The 18,447-nt window shown below is 41.7% G+C and overlaps 1 protein-coding gene across 1 annotated transcript; it reads right to left on the reverse strand.

Moving 5' to 3' along the window:
- On the reverse strand, positions 1 to 7,553 carry LOC126671354 (transcription factor WER-like). Its single transcript, XM_050365118.2, has 4 exons — positions 7,159 to 7,553; positions 5,812 to 6,119; positions 901 to 1,030; positions 1 to 584 (listed from the first exon to the last, which is right to left on the reverse strand). The coding sequence occupies exons 2-4, from the start codon at positions 5,939 to 5,941 to the stop codon at positions 173 to 175; spliced, it is 672 nt and encodes a 223-aa protein (XP_050221075.1). The 5' UTR covers positions 5,942 to 6,119; positions 7,159 to 7,553; the 3' UTR covers positions 1 to 172.
- Between the last annotated feature and the right edge of the window lie 10,894 nt (positions 7,554 to 18,447).

The following is an 18,447-nucleotide window of genomic DNA, read 5'->3' on the forward strand; positions in this document are numbered from 1 at the left end:
TATATAACATAATACTAAATAAAAATTAAATTAAATTACACTTTTTACTTGGAATTTTAGTACCAAATTGAAATATAAAACGTACAATTTGGCACAGATGTTTTAACTCAACTTAACAATAATTATTGTGAGCATAACGAAGTAGAAACTTATCATTTGGTAACGGAAGCCATTAAACTAGAGAGATTCTTGGCGCTTCGAATGAACCGCTACTCTCGTCCATCTCCATGCTTTTGTTTTTAGCAAGTAATCGAGTCGCATGAGTCGAGTAGTTTGACGAAGAATGATTAGTTGTAGACCACTTCGATGACATTGATGATATCCCATGAGAGTTGAAGCTTACCGAATACGATGATTCTGATTCTACTTGATAATCACTATAACTTGTAGAATATGAAGTATCATCGTCACCGATTTCAGGCATATTCATATGCTCATCTTCAAAAAGAAATGTCCTGTATCCTTGCGTCAATTGTCTCGTACGCATCTCGTTGTTGTTCGAGACCTTTTTCAGGTGGGTATTATAGTGATTTTTTATGTCATGATCTGTTCTTCCTGGAAGTTGTGTTGCAATAGCAGACCATCTAAATAACACACACAGAAAACAAAATTTCGAAACCTAATTAGTGTTTGTTCCGAATTCCTGTTGCTCGGAATTTTTCTGAATCAATTGATTTATTGTAAGTCTAGGTAGCACAACCACTTCACTCAATGTCTGACAATAGGTGTTTCGGACACGAAATTTCAGTTTTAACATAGAAAACTTTAAGATAAAGCTGTTTCCCCACCGTATTTGTTTCCAGGTGTTATGTTTTCCCGTGTCTGTGTCCGTGCTACTTAGTTGTTTTAATAGCAGACAAACCAAAAAGCAACATAACATAGGAAAAAAAAATATGTTACCTATTTCCTATTGCTGAATGCAGATTGATTATGATTTGGTCTTCTTCCTGGGTGAAGTTTCCGCGTCTTATACCCGGCTTTAAATGATTCATCCAACGAACTCTGCAACTCTGCCCTGACCTAGACAAGCCTAGTATAAAATTAAAGTTAAGAGAAAATGAGTTATGCATATTTACTACAATATCATTGTTATTTCAGTTTATTTAGTTTAATAACAACATTCAAATATATTTTTGGCTATTCGAATCGAGTTTCCTAACTGGTTGTCTTTAGAAGCTTTCTCTGTGGGTACGATATCCGGACTTCGCAGTCTGTATTACAAGTTGGCATACGTACGCTTGCGTATTTTTACCAACAAGTTTTTGGCGCCGTTGCCGGGGAGTTTTTTACCAACAAGTTTTTATTTTCTTGTTTTACGCCGTGGGTATTTGTCGATTTATCTTCAGGTACCTTTTCCATGGTGTACTATTTTTAAAGAAGTGTAATGGCTTGGAATCAGAATTGCGTTGTTTGTGGAAGTTTCTATCACACTGAGGCCGAATGTCCAATACTTTATCCAGCTTCAAATGAAGATGTCAACTTTGTGGGTAGTCAATGTCAAGCTAATGATCCCTATTCCAACACATACAATTTGGGGTGGGACAACCATCAAAAGTTTTGTTGGAACAACAATTGGGGGAACTTTCATACATATCAAGACCAATGTAACTCTAATTTTAACTTTGGCGATGAACTGCAGTATTCATATGAGACTGAACAGCATCAGATTGCTCTAGAAGAGTCACTTTCTCACAAGATGGATATGCTCCTTGATATGATGGAAAAGAGTGATGCTGAGTTCCAAAAGATGTCTAAGATTCAGTCCGAATCTATTCACAATCTTGAGGTACAATGTACTCAATTTGCTAGTGCTTTACAAGTTGAAAACCAAAACGGGTTACTAACAACAATGGAAGCTACTCCAAAAGAACAAGCCATGGACATGGAGTTGGATTTGGAAAGCGACAAGGCATTAGTGGAATGCCATTCCACAAAGGTGTCTGCAGAGGGTGAGAAAGGACAGTGTGAGGGTAGTAATCTTGAAACTTCAGTTCCTGACCCACTTACTTTTTCCATGAGCTTCAATGAGAAAAGTGGGGAGGAATTTGGTATTACAGTACTCTATGAGGAAATCGACAAAACCTTTGATTACAAGGATCCATTCTTAGAAGGGTTTGATTCCAAGTATAATGGAAATAATATCAAACATATGAATATGCTTAACACTCCTCCTGTTCTTTATTACAGGGACAGTGATTACTCTGTATTATCTGATCTATATTTGAAGGAGCCAACAAAGGAAAGGAGGGAGAAGATGCTACCAAGACGGCTTCCTCATGTTAGATTGTATTATTAACAACCTTACGCAAAGAGTCTAGCTTTGGACTCTAACTAAAGCGCGCTTGGGAGGCAATCCCAAGGGTATCTTTCCTTTCACCCTTAACACTTTTATGTTTCAGTTTTGCTTTACTTTTTCTATTTCATTGCATTGGGGACAATGCATGAACTAGTGTGAGGGTGGGGAAAACATTATGTTTTATGTTTTTAGTTTAGTTTTTGTTTTTGGTTTTTGTTTTTTGTTCATGTTCGGTATGTAGGATGATTTGTGGTGAACCTCTTTATAGATGTTTTTATATGTCTTTTGCTTAGCATGTTCATGCCTTGCTTGCATGGTTTGTCCTCTATATCATGCCTATGCCGTATTTCTTGCCAATGTCAGAATTTTGAAATTTTAGTGTTTATGTCCCCCCTATTTAATGAGTTAGTTAATTTGTGCCAATGTGATTGAACAACATGTTTAGAATGATAGTCAAATAATTGTGTCTTTTAGTCGACATGATCTAATAGGACTGAGGTGAAAATTTGTACTTCACAAATGCATAATTTATGTTGAAAGTCATTTTTAGGGCATATGAACTTGACAAGAACATTGTTGAAAAAAACTGAATTTCTGAGCTTTTGAACAGGATGTATAGAAAATCGTAGATTATTACCCCAATTTGTGAGAGGTTTTGAGCCATATCGCGCATATTATTTTTATGTCTCATTTGTTGTGGTGTGAGTCAATGCATGTTAATTCTCTAGAATTTGCCATGTGTCCGTAGTAAAATTGCATGATTGGTTGAATAGATTGAAAATGATAAATGGCACCTAGGATTACCCATTTCTTTAGACCACTTAAAATAGCCTACCCGATTTCCCCTAGATAACCCAAGTTGAGCCTTAGCCTTATTTTTGTTACACCTACATTTACACATTTACCTATTCTCATTTACCTCTTTCTACCCTCTGACTTGATAAATTGAATAAGTATTAAAGGAACTAGTGTGAGGATGGTAAACATCCTAAGCTCGTGTTGTTTAACGATTATCTCTTGTGCTATATGATTAGTATGCCTTGTGAGGTTAAAAAAAAGTAAGAAAAAGAAGAAGAAAAAAAAACGAATAAAAAGTAGAAAAATCGAGCTTAAAAGAAAGAAAAGAAAAAGAAAAATAATTGTGAACTTAAGGCATGAAAAGTAAAGAAAAAGAGATTAAAAGTTTGTTTGAGCTTGAAACTTTAAATGTTTGTTCCTTGTGATATTTGTTAAGTTTGTCAAGTCATATTACCCATATTTGTTTACCCGTACCATACCTTAACCCAAACCCCGTTACAACCCATTGAAAAGTCCATTTTGATTCTTTTTATTTAACGTAATTAGTAGTGGAATTGTGGACTATTGGCAAACTTATGGTAGAATAACATGTGTTGGCAAGAGAGTTTTAACGTTTACCCTTAAACACTTGTGTGTGCGAGAGTACCTTGTGAGATACATACTTCTTAGTTGCTACACATGTTGTTTTTCAGCTCAGAATATGATTTTCATCTTTGTTTTGAGATTGTTTAGACTGCCCTAGAGATTGAATTGATTTATAAGTTATGCAGGAGTGAGAACACTTGAGTAGTCACGGTGTTATTGGTTCATGTGTGAGCATTTGACATTGTTATTTGTTGTTTTTCTCTCTATGTTGTTCTTTTCTAAAGCATGATTTGATTGATTCATTACTTAGGGGGGGTGAAAATGCTTTAGTTTCTTATATTCTGACATGGTTGTGTGATTGGCATTTGGGCATTGTTCTTTATTTGCTTGAGGACAAGCAAAAGGTAAGTGTGAGGATTTTGATAGGAGTAGAAATACTCCTATATTTTATGTGTTTTATATGTCATATATGTGCATTTGACGTTTGGTTTTGAGCTTCTTTGTACTCATTTTTGTGTTTGAGCATTTCAGGAGTAATTGGGAGTTTATCATGATATTCAAGCTAATTGGAAGCCATTTGAATCATAATTGAAGGTTAAAGGAAAGTTGTTCGAAGATCCGATGAAAGTAGGCGCCGAGAGAACAAGTTTCTACTTGTGAAATTGACCCCTCTTCATTGATTGACAATTTTGGATTACTTAGAGACTTCAATTGACTTTGTGTTCTTCATAAGAAACAAAGTAGACCTCCTAAGCTTTCCATAGAATCAAGAATCGACTCATTCCGACATTTCTACACCAAGTTATGACCTTTTGAAGTTGACAGTGTGCAGTAGATTGGAAGTGTGCGAACGCACACTAAAGTGCAAAGGAGTGTGCGAGCGAAACAGCCTTTCCAGTGAGTTTTGAAGCAAAATTCACTCTAAGTACATGGGTGTGCGAACGCACACTCTAGTGTGCGAACGCACACCCCTAGAAGCTCAAAAAAGTGTGCGAACGCACACTCAAGTGTGCGAACGCACACCCGACGATATTTGGGTAAAAGATGGACGTTTTGACCTTGCCACATCACCCGAATTCACTTAAACTTGAGGGCAACTTCGAAAATACACATGGGTACAAGTCAAAACCCTTCTTTGAGCTGAAAGACGTATAAATACCGCACTAAACAACAAATCGGGGTTGGCTTGGTTCGCTTAATTCGCCACATTAGACATTAGTTTTACATTAGTTTAGTTTAGCTTTTGATTACCGTTCATCGTTTTAGCTTGTATTATGGATTTTCTTCATCATTGTTTTGGGATTATTGTCGATTAAGGTACAATAACTATTAAGAGATTAATTATTATTGTTTCTTATTCAGCTATGAATTCTTATTACATTATTGTTGAACTTTCTTTGAATATGTGTAGCTAAACCTTTCATTAGGGATTATTAATGGGATTTATGTCTGTCTAAACGAATTGAATTTGTGGGTTATTGTTATTACTATGTTTTAACTATTGTTCTTAACGCTTGAATTTATTTGGCCAATTTATTCATTGTCCTGTGTTTTGGTTTTAGCTCGAGAGAGTAAAACTGGAATAGACCAACATAATTAAGAACGTAGGAGTTAATTGCGCGAGAGTGAATTGACGAGTACGTGTTCTTAGGGTTTACTTCATAAACATTAATTGATTAGTAATTTAGGTTAATCATTGTGCGAGAGTGAGTAATTAGCCTATTACTACTTTGTTATCTGTTTTTGCCTGCAATTGCTCGAGAGAGAATTTTAGGTGCTTACGATTAGCCTGAACCTTAGTAGAACAACCAAATCCATATTCCAATCTGATTAAACAGCATAATGAAAGTTAATAATCCCTGTTCTTCCCATCATTGTTAAAACCTTATTTTCATTACAGCTTTAGTTAATTTTATCCATAATTGTTATTTCAGTTTATTTAGTTTAATAACAACATTCAAATATATTTTTGGCTATTCGAATCGAGTTTCCTAACTGGTTGTCTTTAGAAGCTTTCTCTGTGGGTACGATATCCGGACTTCGCAGTCTGTATTACAAGTTGGCATACGTACGCTTGCGTATTTTCACCAACACTGAACATGAAATTTATAAAGAAAAAGAGGGATTTTTACCAGCAAATTTGGGCAACTGGTTCCAATTCCAGAGGCCATATCTTGTAATATATGCAGTTAACTTCTCATCTTCTTCACGACTCCATATACCTTTCTTTAATTCAATTTGCTCCGAATTTGGAGCTTCCATCGTCAAATATGTGGGTTTCGCGCAATTTGCAAAGGTGATATAGTGTAAATTTTATATGCAGAGCAGGTATGAAAATGATCTTAAAAGAGATCAGAAGGGTGTTTCGTTGAACTTGCATACTTCATTTCTTTTTCATTTGGTCAGTTGACTTATATTCATTTGGTGATTTGATAATACACTGCAGAAAAAGAAAGATGAAAGAAGACCACATAGTTAAATTAGTCTTATCTAGAACGCGTCAATCTCAAACTAAAAGCTAAATTATGCCTGGCGTATATGGAATAATAGGAACATAAAACGGTGAAATATGTAATAAGCTAAGTAGCATGGACACAGATGGACGCAACACTTGGATACAGATATGGAGATGGTAAAACGGTGTTCTTTTAAGATTTCCTATGTTAAAAATGAAAGATTCGTATCCGAAAACGCCAAGTGTCCGACACGTTTTTGAAACGTAAGACATCGATTAAATGAAGAGTTCGTGCTACCTAAACAATAAGGTTAGAAGTTTCACGGGTATTTTTCGGAAACGGAAACGCAGAAACATAAAATTTGGCAAGTTTTATGCAAAGCATGCAAAATGGATTTACGTTATATTGTTGAACGGTTTGCACTTTGGATTGAGGGGCATACAAAAAATTCTATGTATTCTTAGTATGTGTGAAAATAAAATCAGATGAAGGAAGTATTTCTTAATTCATATACTAAGCAAACTTTGTCTATCTTTGTGAGAGAGACGTAGTAAATACAAGAAGGTTAGGAGTTTTAGAAGTATTTTCCGAAAACAGAAACGAAATGCTGAAACATAAAATTTGACAAGTTTCAATGCAAGATAGGAATTTACATTATATTGTTGAAGGGTTTGCACTGGACTTGCCAATGTATGAATCATGTAAATGAGTGAAAATTCAGCTAACAATTATAAATGAGAAAAGCATCCAATTCAAGCACTGAACAATGCTTGCATCAGATAGTTCACTTTTGCAATATTATTCTGAAGCCAAGACTAAAATATATGGAACTTTAAATTAACCAACAAAAACCTAAAATTAGAGTGCAACTAAACCTCTAGAAATCACAGTTTTTTCAGAATCTAACCAATACCATGTCTCTATACAGGCAAGGTGAAAACTCTGTAATAATTCCAAATTTGATTCCGAGTTCTAATTCTAAGTGCTCTGTTAGCCTATTCCTATTCATCAAACTACAATCACCTGATTAGCATATTTCTGCACCCCATCACTAACACTCAAGTTTCCGAGACTGTGGACCAGCCTTGAAGCTCATCAGAATATCGTAATCTTGAAGAAACACCGCCCATTTTGCATGCTTTACATCAGAATTCTTTTGAGAGCTATGAAAGCAAAGTGTTTCTTGGTCAATCCGCAAGATGAACTTCTTTTCAGTTAGATAACGCCTCCAAATCCCAAGGCTTGAACTACGGTATAGATCTTGAGGTCATAAATCGAGTAGTTTCCCATTGCTCTATTTAGCAACTTACTGAAGTAAGCAATCAGACGCCCTTCTTGGCTCAGAACAGCCCATATACCTAACTCGGTTGCATCAAAATCCACAAGGAAGGTCTTACTAAAATCAGGTGAAGCTTATATAGGAGGACGCGAAATTTTGTTCTCCAGTTCTTGAAAACTTTCTTCAGCCTGAAAAGTCCAATTGTAGCTGATAACGAGACAAGCAATAAGGCGGTGAAACAGCCTCACTAATATGAAACCTTACCAGGTCAAGCGAACACAAGGACCTGGTACCTAGTGACCATTTTCGACCGATCTAACAAAAGAGATAGACCATGGAGAGACCGAACTATGGGATGGCTATCCCGGAATGGATATACCTCCAACACAGGTACAATATAGCTCGGTGCACGATGTTTTACCGAGTTAACACTTTCCATAACGAACTCTGAACAGAATCTGACACATAGACGTTTCCATGTACTGCATATCCTACTCGAGAAACGAGACCCAACATAAGCAAACCACGTCTACTAACCGATTTTGTGGGGACCAAAAAGAGCAGGAATCTGCTGCGGGACACACGTACTAGACAAAACTATATATACCACCTTATGAAAACCCTAAAAGGTATCTCTTTTTTCTCACTCTACACTCTTTTCTCTTCTTTTCTCTTCTTCTTTCTTCTTCTCCAAGCAAATACTGACTTGATCGTCGGAGCGAATTACCGGTGACCTCCACCGGTTCTTCGTCTGACTTTCTGTGTTCTTGTTCTTTCAGGTTCATCTGACCGGTCCAGGCGTTGGTGATTTATCACTTGGCGCCGTCTGTGGGAAGCGTTTAAATATCCCATTTTCTCTTCTTTTATCTGAGTTTGTGACATTGTTGCGCGATTCTAATTGAAAAACGATGGCTAATGACCCTAGCATTGAGAGGATAGACCCTCTGGAGACGGTCGCGGATACTACTCCGGTTGGGGGAAGTTCTGCCAGTGGTCGTACTTCCGTGATCACTGGTTTAACACCTCCGGCCAACACGCAGATGGGAGGGTCCAGGGCCTCTGGCAGCGGAGCTGGTTTTATGCCCGCGTATGGGATGGAGAACTATCCTAGGGTGAGCCCATTCACCTCCGATACTGGTCATACCACTCTATCCACCCCAGGGACCACCGTTCCACAGAGCTTCCTCCACAACACGTTACCTCCCACTCAACTCAGTTTTCCGGCAGACACTACACCGGTGCCAATCGGAACGGGAACGGTTTCTGGGCAAGATATACCCCCGGCGGTCTTACAAGCTCAAGAATATCTGGAATACATGGCTCGCCAGTTGCATCAGGCCCAGCAAATGCATCTTGCTGTCATGGCCCAGTATTACCCAGGATACAACGCCGCTACGACTCCAACCCCAGTGCATCCAAGCACAACACGGGTGACCGGAGGTCGGGGTATACCTGCTGAAGGTGCTACAGTTCTGGGAGCAGAAGGCCAGAACGCTCCTATTCCTCCAAGGGAGGGATTGCACGGAGAGGACCTACCACCGGATAGACCGCGTAATACAACCGGCTTGGGAAGAGAAGTGCCAGATCCGGTGGTGGAACCTCTGCAGGCTGCTAGGGCAGGAGTCCCGCCAGCTAGGAAGGAAGTAGCTGAAAGTGTACATAGCTCGGGCAACGACCACCCGGACAGGAAATCGATAGGTGCTGAAGTCACACGACTGGTCCAGGCTGAACTAGCCAAGCAGAAGGGGAACAAAGCTGTGTCGAGACCGGTTACCTTACTTGGCATAGGAAGCCCCCTCAGCCGAGCTATCCTCGACGAGCCATTCCCAGATAAGTTTAAATACCCCACCATAAAGCAGTATAATGGAAAAACTGATCCAATGACACATCTAAATTGTTTTCAGGTATCAATGAGTGTTCAGAACGTTTCTGATGCCTCCATCTGTAAGATCTTCCCGACCACCTTGGTTGATGCTGCGCAGAATTGGTATCAAAGTCTGGCGGATGGATCCATTGAAAGTTTCCAAGCTTTGGCTCTAGCTTTTAAAACGCACTTTGCTCCGAGCATACAGAGGAAGAAAAAGTCCTCCGACTTAAAGAAATGTTTTCAGAAACCGGGAGAAAGTCTGAAGGATTACATATCTCGTTTCAACTCGGAAGCGGTCCAAGTGGAAAATCTCATTGATGATACAGCCATTGACGCCATGAAAGATAACACCACTATGGGATCGTTCCGGGACAGTCTCATAACTAACCCAGTGGAGACATACACTGAACTTATGGACCGAGCCTGGAATTATATGAATTTGGATGAGGAGCGACAGAGGCAGGCACCCAGCTCGGTACCAAATACCCAGAAGCACACCTCCCCTGGAGGGGGGAGAAGTCAGGAGCGTTTTCGATCCAATTATGAACCAGGAGGGAGAGGGAGACCCCAGTTCCAGGGTGGCCCTGGCCGAAACAGTGGAGAGACTACAAACTTCAGACCGAGCTACAATATCGGAGGAGGCGAAGATAGTTATATCGACAACAGAGGGCAGGAGAGGCATTTTGTGCCGTTAAATACTCCCCGAGATCAGATCCTGATGTGGATAAAAGCTAATAACGAGTATATTTCTTACCCACCCCGGATGACGAGAGAGGGAGATAAAACAAAGTGGTGCGATTTCCATGAGGGGCACGGGCATGAGACCAAAGATTGCGGTAATTTGAGAAGAGAGCTGGACCGAATGGTGTGCAGAGGAAGGTTGAAGGGTTTCGTGACCAATCCCCCGCAACAGCCACAGACTAGCACATCTCGGGAGCCTGATCCCCAGGCCAAGAGATCTCAAATAACCGGAGTGATTAATACGCTAGCAGGAGGAACTGTAAGCTCAGAGAGACGTTGTAAGAAAAAACAGAAAACGGTGATGTCGGTCATGGAGGGACCCCTGTGGCCCGAGGTATCGTTTTCTCTAGAGGATGGCAAGGGAGTAGAGTTCCCTCACGAGGATGCTCTGGTTATTTCGGCGGTCATCCAACTAAAATGGGTAAGACGACTTCTAGTAGACGATGGGAGTTCGGTGAATCTGCTAACTTTGGCAGCATATTTACAATTGGGAGGCACCCGATCAGAGCTTAAACCTGTCAGTACACCCCTCCTCGGTCTAGGAGGAACACCGGTAAGCCCGGAAGGAATGATTGAGCTAGACTTAATACTCGGTGTCGAAATCCCACAAAAGGAGGGACGAGCTGGAATTTTGGCGGAACCAACAAGGCAGGTAAAAACTCTTTTTATGATTGTCGATATGCCGCTAGCTTATAATGGTATACTGGGTAGACCTATGTTGTATAGTACAGGTGCTGCTACTTGTATCAGATATGTGATGATGAAAGTACCGACTGAGAAGGGAGTCATTGCTATACGAGGCGACCAGAGGGTATCTAGAGAATGCTACATGACCACAATTCAGCCCGCCGTAGAATCAATGAATATCGAGACCCCAGAACTCACTTTGAAAGAAAAGAAGGGTCAAAAGCCACCCGAGCCTTTGGAAGCAGTCCAACTCCCTAATAGTGACATGACTGTACAAATGGGCATAAATTGGCCATCAGAGGGCCGAGCAGCTGTCATACAACAGATAAGGGAATTTGCATCCGAGTTCTCCAATAAGCCAGAGGAGATCGGGGGGGTAGATCCCCAAGTCATAACTCATAAGCTGAAAGTTGATCCCAATTGTAAGCCGGTGAAGCAAAAGAAGAGGGTTTTCTCTCTCGAAAAACAAATGGCGATCAAAGAAGAAGTCGACAAGCTGCTCAAAGCAGGTTTCATCAGAAAGGTTCACCACTCGGAGTGGCTCGCTAACGCGGTATTGATCAAAAAAGCAAATGGAAAATGGAGGCTTTGTATAGATTATACCGATCTTAACAATGCTTGCCCGAAGGATAGTTTCCCTCTACCAAGCATTGACCAGCTGGTAGATGCGACCTGCGGTTTTGCGGTTTTTGCGTTTCTAGATGCCTCCCAGGGTTACCATCAGGTGCCAATGGATGAAGAAGATGAGGAGAAAACATCTTTTGTCACAGACATGGGAACATTTTGTTACCAGAAAATGCCTTTTGGATTGAAAAATGCTGGAGCAACTTACCAGAGGTTAATGAATTACGTGTTCGATGACCAGTTGGGTCGGAATGTGGAGGTATACGTTGACGACATAGTAGTGAAGTCCAGAAGCATTGAAGGCCACGCAAAAGACCTCGCAGAAACTTTTGCTAAGCTAAGGAAATTCAACATAAAGCTCAACCCGGATAAATGTGTATTTGCTGTGAGATCGGGGAAGTTCCTGGGGCATGTAGTGTCTGAGAAAGGGATAGAAGCCAACCCGGTGAAAATCGAAGCAATCAAAGAGATGAAAGCACCTCGATCGGTGAAGGAAGTGCAGAAGTTAAATGGGTGTGTGACTGCACTCGGGCGTTTTATGAGTTGCTCGGCGAAACGGTGTTTACCATTTTTCAAAACATTGAAAAATACGAAGAACTTCCAATGGAATGACGAATGCGAAAAGGCGTTTGAAGAACTAAAGATTTATCTTTGCACTCCGCCAGTACTTGGAAAGCCAGAACCAGGAGAAATCCTGTACTTATACCTTGCAGTGGCAGAAGAGACGGTAGCTGCAGTCCTAGTTAAAGAAGAGTTGGGTCTCCAAACACCAATATACTATACGAGCAAGGTCTTGAAGGGACCCGAGGTACGATATGCAAAAATCGAGAAGTTCGCTTTGGCGCTCAGATCGGCTGCATTAAAACTAAGGAGGTATTTTGAGGCACACGTAATAGTAGTACGAACCAACCAGCCATTGAAGAAAGCATTACACCGACCAGAAACCTCCGGCAGAATGGCTTCGTGGTCGGTTCAGATGAGCGGATTTGACATAAAGTATGAAGCTAGGCCGGCCCTGAAAGCACAAGTTCTGGCAGATTTCGTGGCTGAAACAACTACTCACGATCAACCAGCAGAAATAGACACAGAATTAATAAGTTGGATCCTAGAGGTGGATGGGGCATCCAATTTAGAAGGAGCCGGAGCCGGTATAGTCTTAAAAGGACCAATGGGCGTTGAATTGAGGAGCTCAGTGAAATTCAGTTTCAAAGCGTCCAACAATGCAGCGGAATACGAAGCACTCTTGGCCGGACTCAGGTTGGCCAACATAGTCAAAGCAGAGCAAGTACTAATTAAGAGTGACTCACAGTTAGTGGTGAAGCAAATTTTAGGAACTTTCGAAGCAAAAGATCCTGAAATGAGGAGGTACGTGGATAGAGCAAAGTATTTTCTTGACCGGATATCCGATCGTGGAGGAAAATGGGAGTTTGAGCAAGTACCCCGGTCTCAAAATGAAGAGGCTGATCGGTTGGCCAAGTCAGCTGCCCGAGGAGAGAGGCTAGCTGGAGTGCATTTTTCCACACTCGCCCAATCGAGTATAGATTACCCCGAGACAATTTTCCTTACCCAACCGTTGGATGAATGGATGACTGGCATTGCTCGGTATCTAACAGAAGGGAGCCTCCCAGAGGATAAGAGGGCGGCCTATAAGATCCTATGTCAAGCACCGCACTATGCCTTTTTAGAAGGGACCCTCTACAGAAAAGCTTTCCTCCGACCTTGGTCTCGATGTTTAACTGCCGAAGAAGGAGAATATGTTTTGAAAGAAGTGCATGAGGGCATATGCGGTTCCCATATCGCACCGCGATCACTAGTCAAAAAGGTAGTCCTGCAAGGATACTACTGGCCATTGATGCTTAAGCAAGCTGAAGACCTGGTGAAAAAATGTGAAAGATGTCAACAACACCAGAATTTAAGGCACACCCCGGCCACCGAGCAATCTCCAATCATCAGTCCTTGGCCTTTCTCCACCTGGGGAATTGATATCTTGGGTCCTTTCCCGCCAGCGACTCGGAAGAGGAAATTCCTCATCGTGGCAATTGACCATTTTACTAAGTGGGTCGAGGCAGAAGCAGTAAGCGACATTACGTCTGCTCGGGTTAGAGAGTTCTTTTGGAAAGAAATAGTCTGTCGATTTGGGCTCCCACGAGTTCTGATAGCTGACAATGGGAAGCAGTTCGACTGCAAGAAGTTCAAGGCTTTCTGTGCCAAGTCAGAAATCGATCTCCGGTTCACTTCAGTGACACACCCACAGAGCAATGGCATGACCGAGGTAACAAATCGGACCATCTTAAAAGGACTGAAAACAAGGCTAGACGCCAGGAAGAAGAAATGGGTAGAGGAGCTGCAGAACGTGCTATGGGCTTACCGAACAACACCACGAGAGGGAACCGGTGAAACTCCATTCTCTCTAACATACGGATGCGAAGCCATGGTACCAGTAGAGCTCGGTATGCCTACTCTAAGAGTTCAGTTTTTCAATGAAGCCACAAATGAGGAAGAACAAAGGCTGAGCCTGGATTTACTTCAGGAGAGAAGGGAGAAGGCCTCTGCTTATATAGAAGCGTATAAACAAAGAATGGCCAGGTACCATAACAACCGAGTCAAGCCTCAGGTTTTTCAGTTGGGCGACCTTGTGCGTAGAAGAGCTGATATCGGAAAAGGAAATGCTGGGGTAGGCAAATTAGAAGCAAATTGGGAAGGGCCATACCGGGTTGTTCAGGTCGGCAAAGGGGGAGCATATCACTTGGCCTCTATGTCTGGTAAGACCATACCACGAACATGGAACTCGCAAGTGCTAAGGAAATACTACCAGTAGCAGGAAGTTAGAAGCAGCTTTTTGGGCGTTCTATGTTTACCTTTATTTAAGCTTTTTTCATTGTTGTAAGTTGAGGTTCAGGGGTTTTTTCACTTATGTTTGGGTTAGGCTTTTGTAAAACTCAAACATAAGTTTTTCCCCTTATATATAAAAAAGAAAAGTTTAAAAAAGACATGTGCACTAAGAAAGGCTTCGGCCGTCCTAAGAAAGGCTTCGGCCGTCCTAAGAAAGGCTTCGGCCGTCCTAAGAAAGGCTCCGGCCGTCCTAAGAAAGGCTCCGGCCGTCCTAAGAAAGGCTCCGGCCGTCCTAAGAAAGGCTCCGGCCGTCCTAAGAAAGGCTCCGGCCGTCCTAAGAAAGGCTCCGGCCGTCCTAAGAAAGGCTCCGGCCGTCCTAAGAAAGGCTCCGGCCGTCCTAAGAAAGGCTCCGGCCGTCCTAAGAAAGGCTCCGGCCGTCCTATGAAAGGCTCCGGCCGTCCTATGAAAGGCTCAGGCCGTCCTAAGAAAGGCTCTGGCCGTCCTAAGAAATGTTTGTTCATCATCACATTTTCGACTTAGCAAAATATAACTATGATCTAGCAATCTATTGAGGCACCGAAATAGAATAGGATCCAATACAAAACACTTTCAAAAAAGCTCTAACTACGATTAGTAAATATGTTATTTTATACCGAGATAAGTTATCAAAATAAATACACCAAAATCATAACACTTAGACAAAACATGATATCAAAACCCATGAAAACAATGGCTCGGGAAAAAGGAAACTCATATTAGAAAAATCACATTAAAAAATAGGAGAATACAAGAAAGTAAAGATTACTAAAAATACACAACCACCAAAACCAATTGTACCGGGATATTAATCCCACTTAAGATTCCACTCCGGAACCCAACAAAAAACATTAAAATGTACGAATATTTCACATTACAAAACAAAAAAGGGGTTACACAGCGGGAGGGTTCTCATTGTCTTCAGGGGTCATGATGAAATCCTCCTCCTCGTCTTCGTCTTCCTCTAGGGGCAAGGTCGGGACCATAGCTATCAGCTCTTTCACATCCAACAAAAAGGGAGCCAGATCTACCTTCTCGCCTCCCAGGCACCGAGCAGCGTCAGAAATCTTGTACTGCCCGGCCCGCAGTATTTGGCGAAGATTCTCATACATCTTCTCCTCTTTCTCGGCCAACCTTTTTCCCCATTCTTCATCTTTGGCAGTCAATTGATCAGCCAACTCTTTCTTCTGCCCTTGAGCCTGCTCCTTGAGAAGTTTAATCTCATTTTGTTGACGAGTTGTTACAACGGCATTCCGATTCGTCAGCTCAGTGGTTCGGTCAGCAAAATCCTTGGTCAGCACCTTCTTCTCGTCTTCAAAGCCAGCAACCCGTGATCGCAAAAGGTCCAGCTCCTTAGCATCAGCAGCACTGCGGTCTTCCAGTTCTTTAATTTGGTCGCCTTGTTTGGTTAAAAGCTCCTCCTTTCTCTCCACCTCTTCCCTTGCAGAAAACACCCGGTCTTTCTCCACCTTCAACTGCTCGGTAACAACCTCCCAGTCACCATAGAGTTTCTCATAGGCATTAGTGGCTAAGTGACCGATCTGGGATACCTACAATCCAATGAGGAAAATGAAAACACATGTAAAAAAAAAAAAAAAAAAAAAAAAAAAAAACAGTACCTGCAGACCAAGGGAAGAAACCATCCGACCAAACAGCCTCGGAGAATGTTTCATATATCCTTCCAAATCCTCGGGGAGGGTAGTCACCCGAGCTATCTCATCGGCAACCGGCAAAGTCTCTAATGTCACTGCAAGTTTATTTTTTGAGCAACACAGAGACATCCACTCAAAAAACGAGGCAGGGGTAATAACAGCTATCTCGGAAGCACTAGAGGTCCCCTGACTCGTTCCACCCCTTTTCCTCTTACCCGACCTCCCAGTCAAAGTAGTTGAGTCAAGGTTGATTACATCCATACCTTGCTTATCAGAGGGACGTAGCATCTGATGCGCCTCGTCTGACACAGAAACCCGGTCCGGGATATCGTGATCCTGGGGAGGAACAAAATTCCTCCCTTCAGGGTCATCATTGGCAGTATGACCCGGGCTTCTTGCTCGCTCCGCTGAGGTAACAGGGAGAGTTGCTTTAACGACCGCGTCAGGTTTGACCAGACCGCTTGCTGGGACCGTCACTACCTCGGGAACCGAAACAGGGGTTTTACCCTTCGCAGCAGACGCCAGACGGGTTTTCTTCCCCTTCGGTTTTCTCAGCAACCTCTCAGGATCAATATCCACTACAAAAAAAAAGAGAGAGAAGAAATTTTTTAGAATAAACATACAACAATTTTTTACAAGCAATAAGGCGAACACACGCAAAAACCTATATCGCCCCAAAAAAAAAAAAAAAAAAAAAAAAAAAAAAAACAAAAACAAAAACACAAAAATAACTTTACCATCTTCAGAAGCTGTTTTTCTCTTCCTCGGCCAAAACTTAAAAGGCAATTTAGGACATACGTGGTTGGCATGGGGAATCCCAGAGGCTTTATTCGCGTTATTCAACACAGCTATACTAGCTAACTCTATATCCCCAGGATTGAAAAAATGTTTCTCCAAAGGCTGGGGTTTATTCACCCACAGTTTACAACACTCAAAATTCTTCTTATCCGACCTAGAAACCCGGAAGAAGTCTTCCCTCCACTCCTTCAAAGAGTCTTGCATTCCCAAAATGACTTTTTCGATATACCCTTTACGAGCAGGCCGGAAACGGAAGTGAGCATAATGCTGATTGTCTACCAGTGTCATACTATACAAACATGCAAACAGCCGAACGCCCGGAACAATACTATGTTTTTTACAAAGAGCGATAAAGCAACTAAAATGCCTTATCGCGTTAGGGTGCATCTGACCTAACGGAACCCGGTACGCTTGACTCAATTGCTCGTACAACGGGTCCAGGGGAAATCGGATCCCGGACTGAAGATGTTCAGTGTGCAAAGTTATGGTATCCGAAGCCGTGGTCACGTTCGCCAGCTCGCCTTCGGGCACCAGGGACAACTTGTAAGGTTCAGAAATACCGAACGTCGCCGCTACTTTCTCTAAATACTTCGGGGTGCAACGGGAAGGGACCAAAGTATCCTCCTCCTCAACGATCTTCTCTTTTCCCTTACGAGAAGTTTTGTTTAGCAGCGCCTTTGTACCAGCGACCGCTTTCTTCCTCACAATCACCACCGAATCCTCTGGCTCGGCGGATGGAGATACCTCCAGGTCCTTACCCCGACGTAAACGTTTTAAAGGTCGATCGACCCTCTCAATGGGAGAACTAGCATCTTCCCCATCTGAGTCGCACAAATGGTCATCAGCGTACCCCTGCCCTTCATGTTCATCACCTTCGCCCGACATGTCTAGAGAAGACATTTCCTAGTATAAAAGAAAGATACCGAGATATAAAAACAAAACCTCTAAAGTTTTTCCAGATCTATAAGATTAAAATCAAATATCCACAACTTCTGCTAAGGACGAAGGTGAAGAACACGAAGAACATGACAGAACCAAACCCAGCCTTCGAAAGAATGGGGGAGAAGGAGAAACTTCACAAATAACACAGCAAATTCATATATCAACACAACACACCTAAGCAATCACAAACACTACTTTCACAAACACAACAGCATTTTTCACAAAAACAATCAAAACAACACACAAAAACGGATAAGCACAAAGGACTTAAAAGAAGAACATCCAAAAGAGAAACTTACTTGCAACAATCGCCGAAATCAAATGAAAAACCGCAACAGAAAGGAGAACCACCCAAACACGCACGAACAAAAGAAAAACTGAGGAACTGCCCAAGAGAATAATCGATCAACAAGATGAACAGAATATAAGAAAGAAAAGAGGAAGAAAAATAAAAGAGAGATTCTTCAAATGACTTGTAAAAAGAAAACCCAAAGGACACAGCAGTTATTAATACGAGAAAAAAAAGAGAAAGGAAAAAATATACAAAAAAGATGTAACGGAAAATGGAGGGAAATTGAAGAGTTTTTTCTGTCGTTTTAAACCATTGAACTTTCAAAATAAAGAAGAGCAAAAAAGACAGATGGCAGCCATCAAAGCTACAGCCCACATAGAGACAAACACGTCAGCAATAGCTGTCGAAACACGACACACTGTGCCAGGATAAGACGTCTGAAGCACTGCACAGCCTGACACAACATACAAAAACACGACACCGAGCTATTGGTCGGACCTATGTTTTATTTCGACCTAAAATAAACACAATCCACAGAACTACTAGACCTCGGACATAAATG

The sequence above is a fragment of the Mercurialis annua genome, linkage group LG3 (genome assembly GCF_937616625.2).
Source record: "Mercurialis annua linkage group LG3, ddMerAnnu1.2, whole genome shotgun sequence".
Classification (NCBI taxonomy): domain Eukaryota; kingdom Viridiplantae; phylum Streptophyta; class Magnoliopsida; order Malpighiales; family Euphorbiaceae; genus Mercurialis; species Mercurialis annua.

Excerpts from the sequence above, each read along its gene's own strand:
- LOC126671354 (XM_050365118.2), bottom strand. The coding sequence starts at position 5,941 with ATGGAAGCTCCAAATTCGGAGCAAATTGAATTAAAGAAAGGTATATGG. Across the intron at positions 1,031-5,811 it reads CCAGTTGCCCAAATTTGCTG|GCTTGTCTAGGTCAGGGCAG; the intron begins GTAAAAATCCCT and ends ATTTTATACTAG. Across the intron at positions 585-900 it reads CATTCAGCAATAGGAAATAG|ATGGTCTGCTATTGCAACAC; the intron begins GTAACATATTTT and ends TGTGTTATTTAG.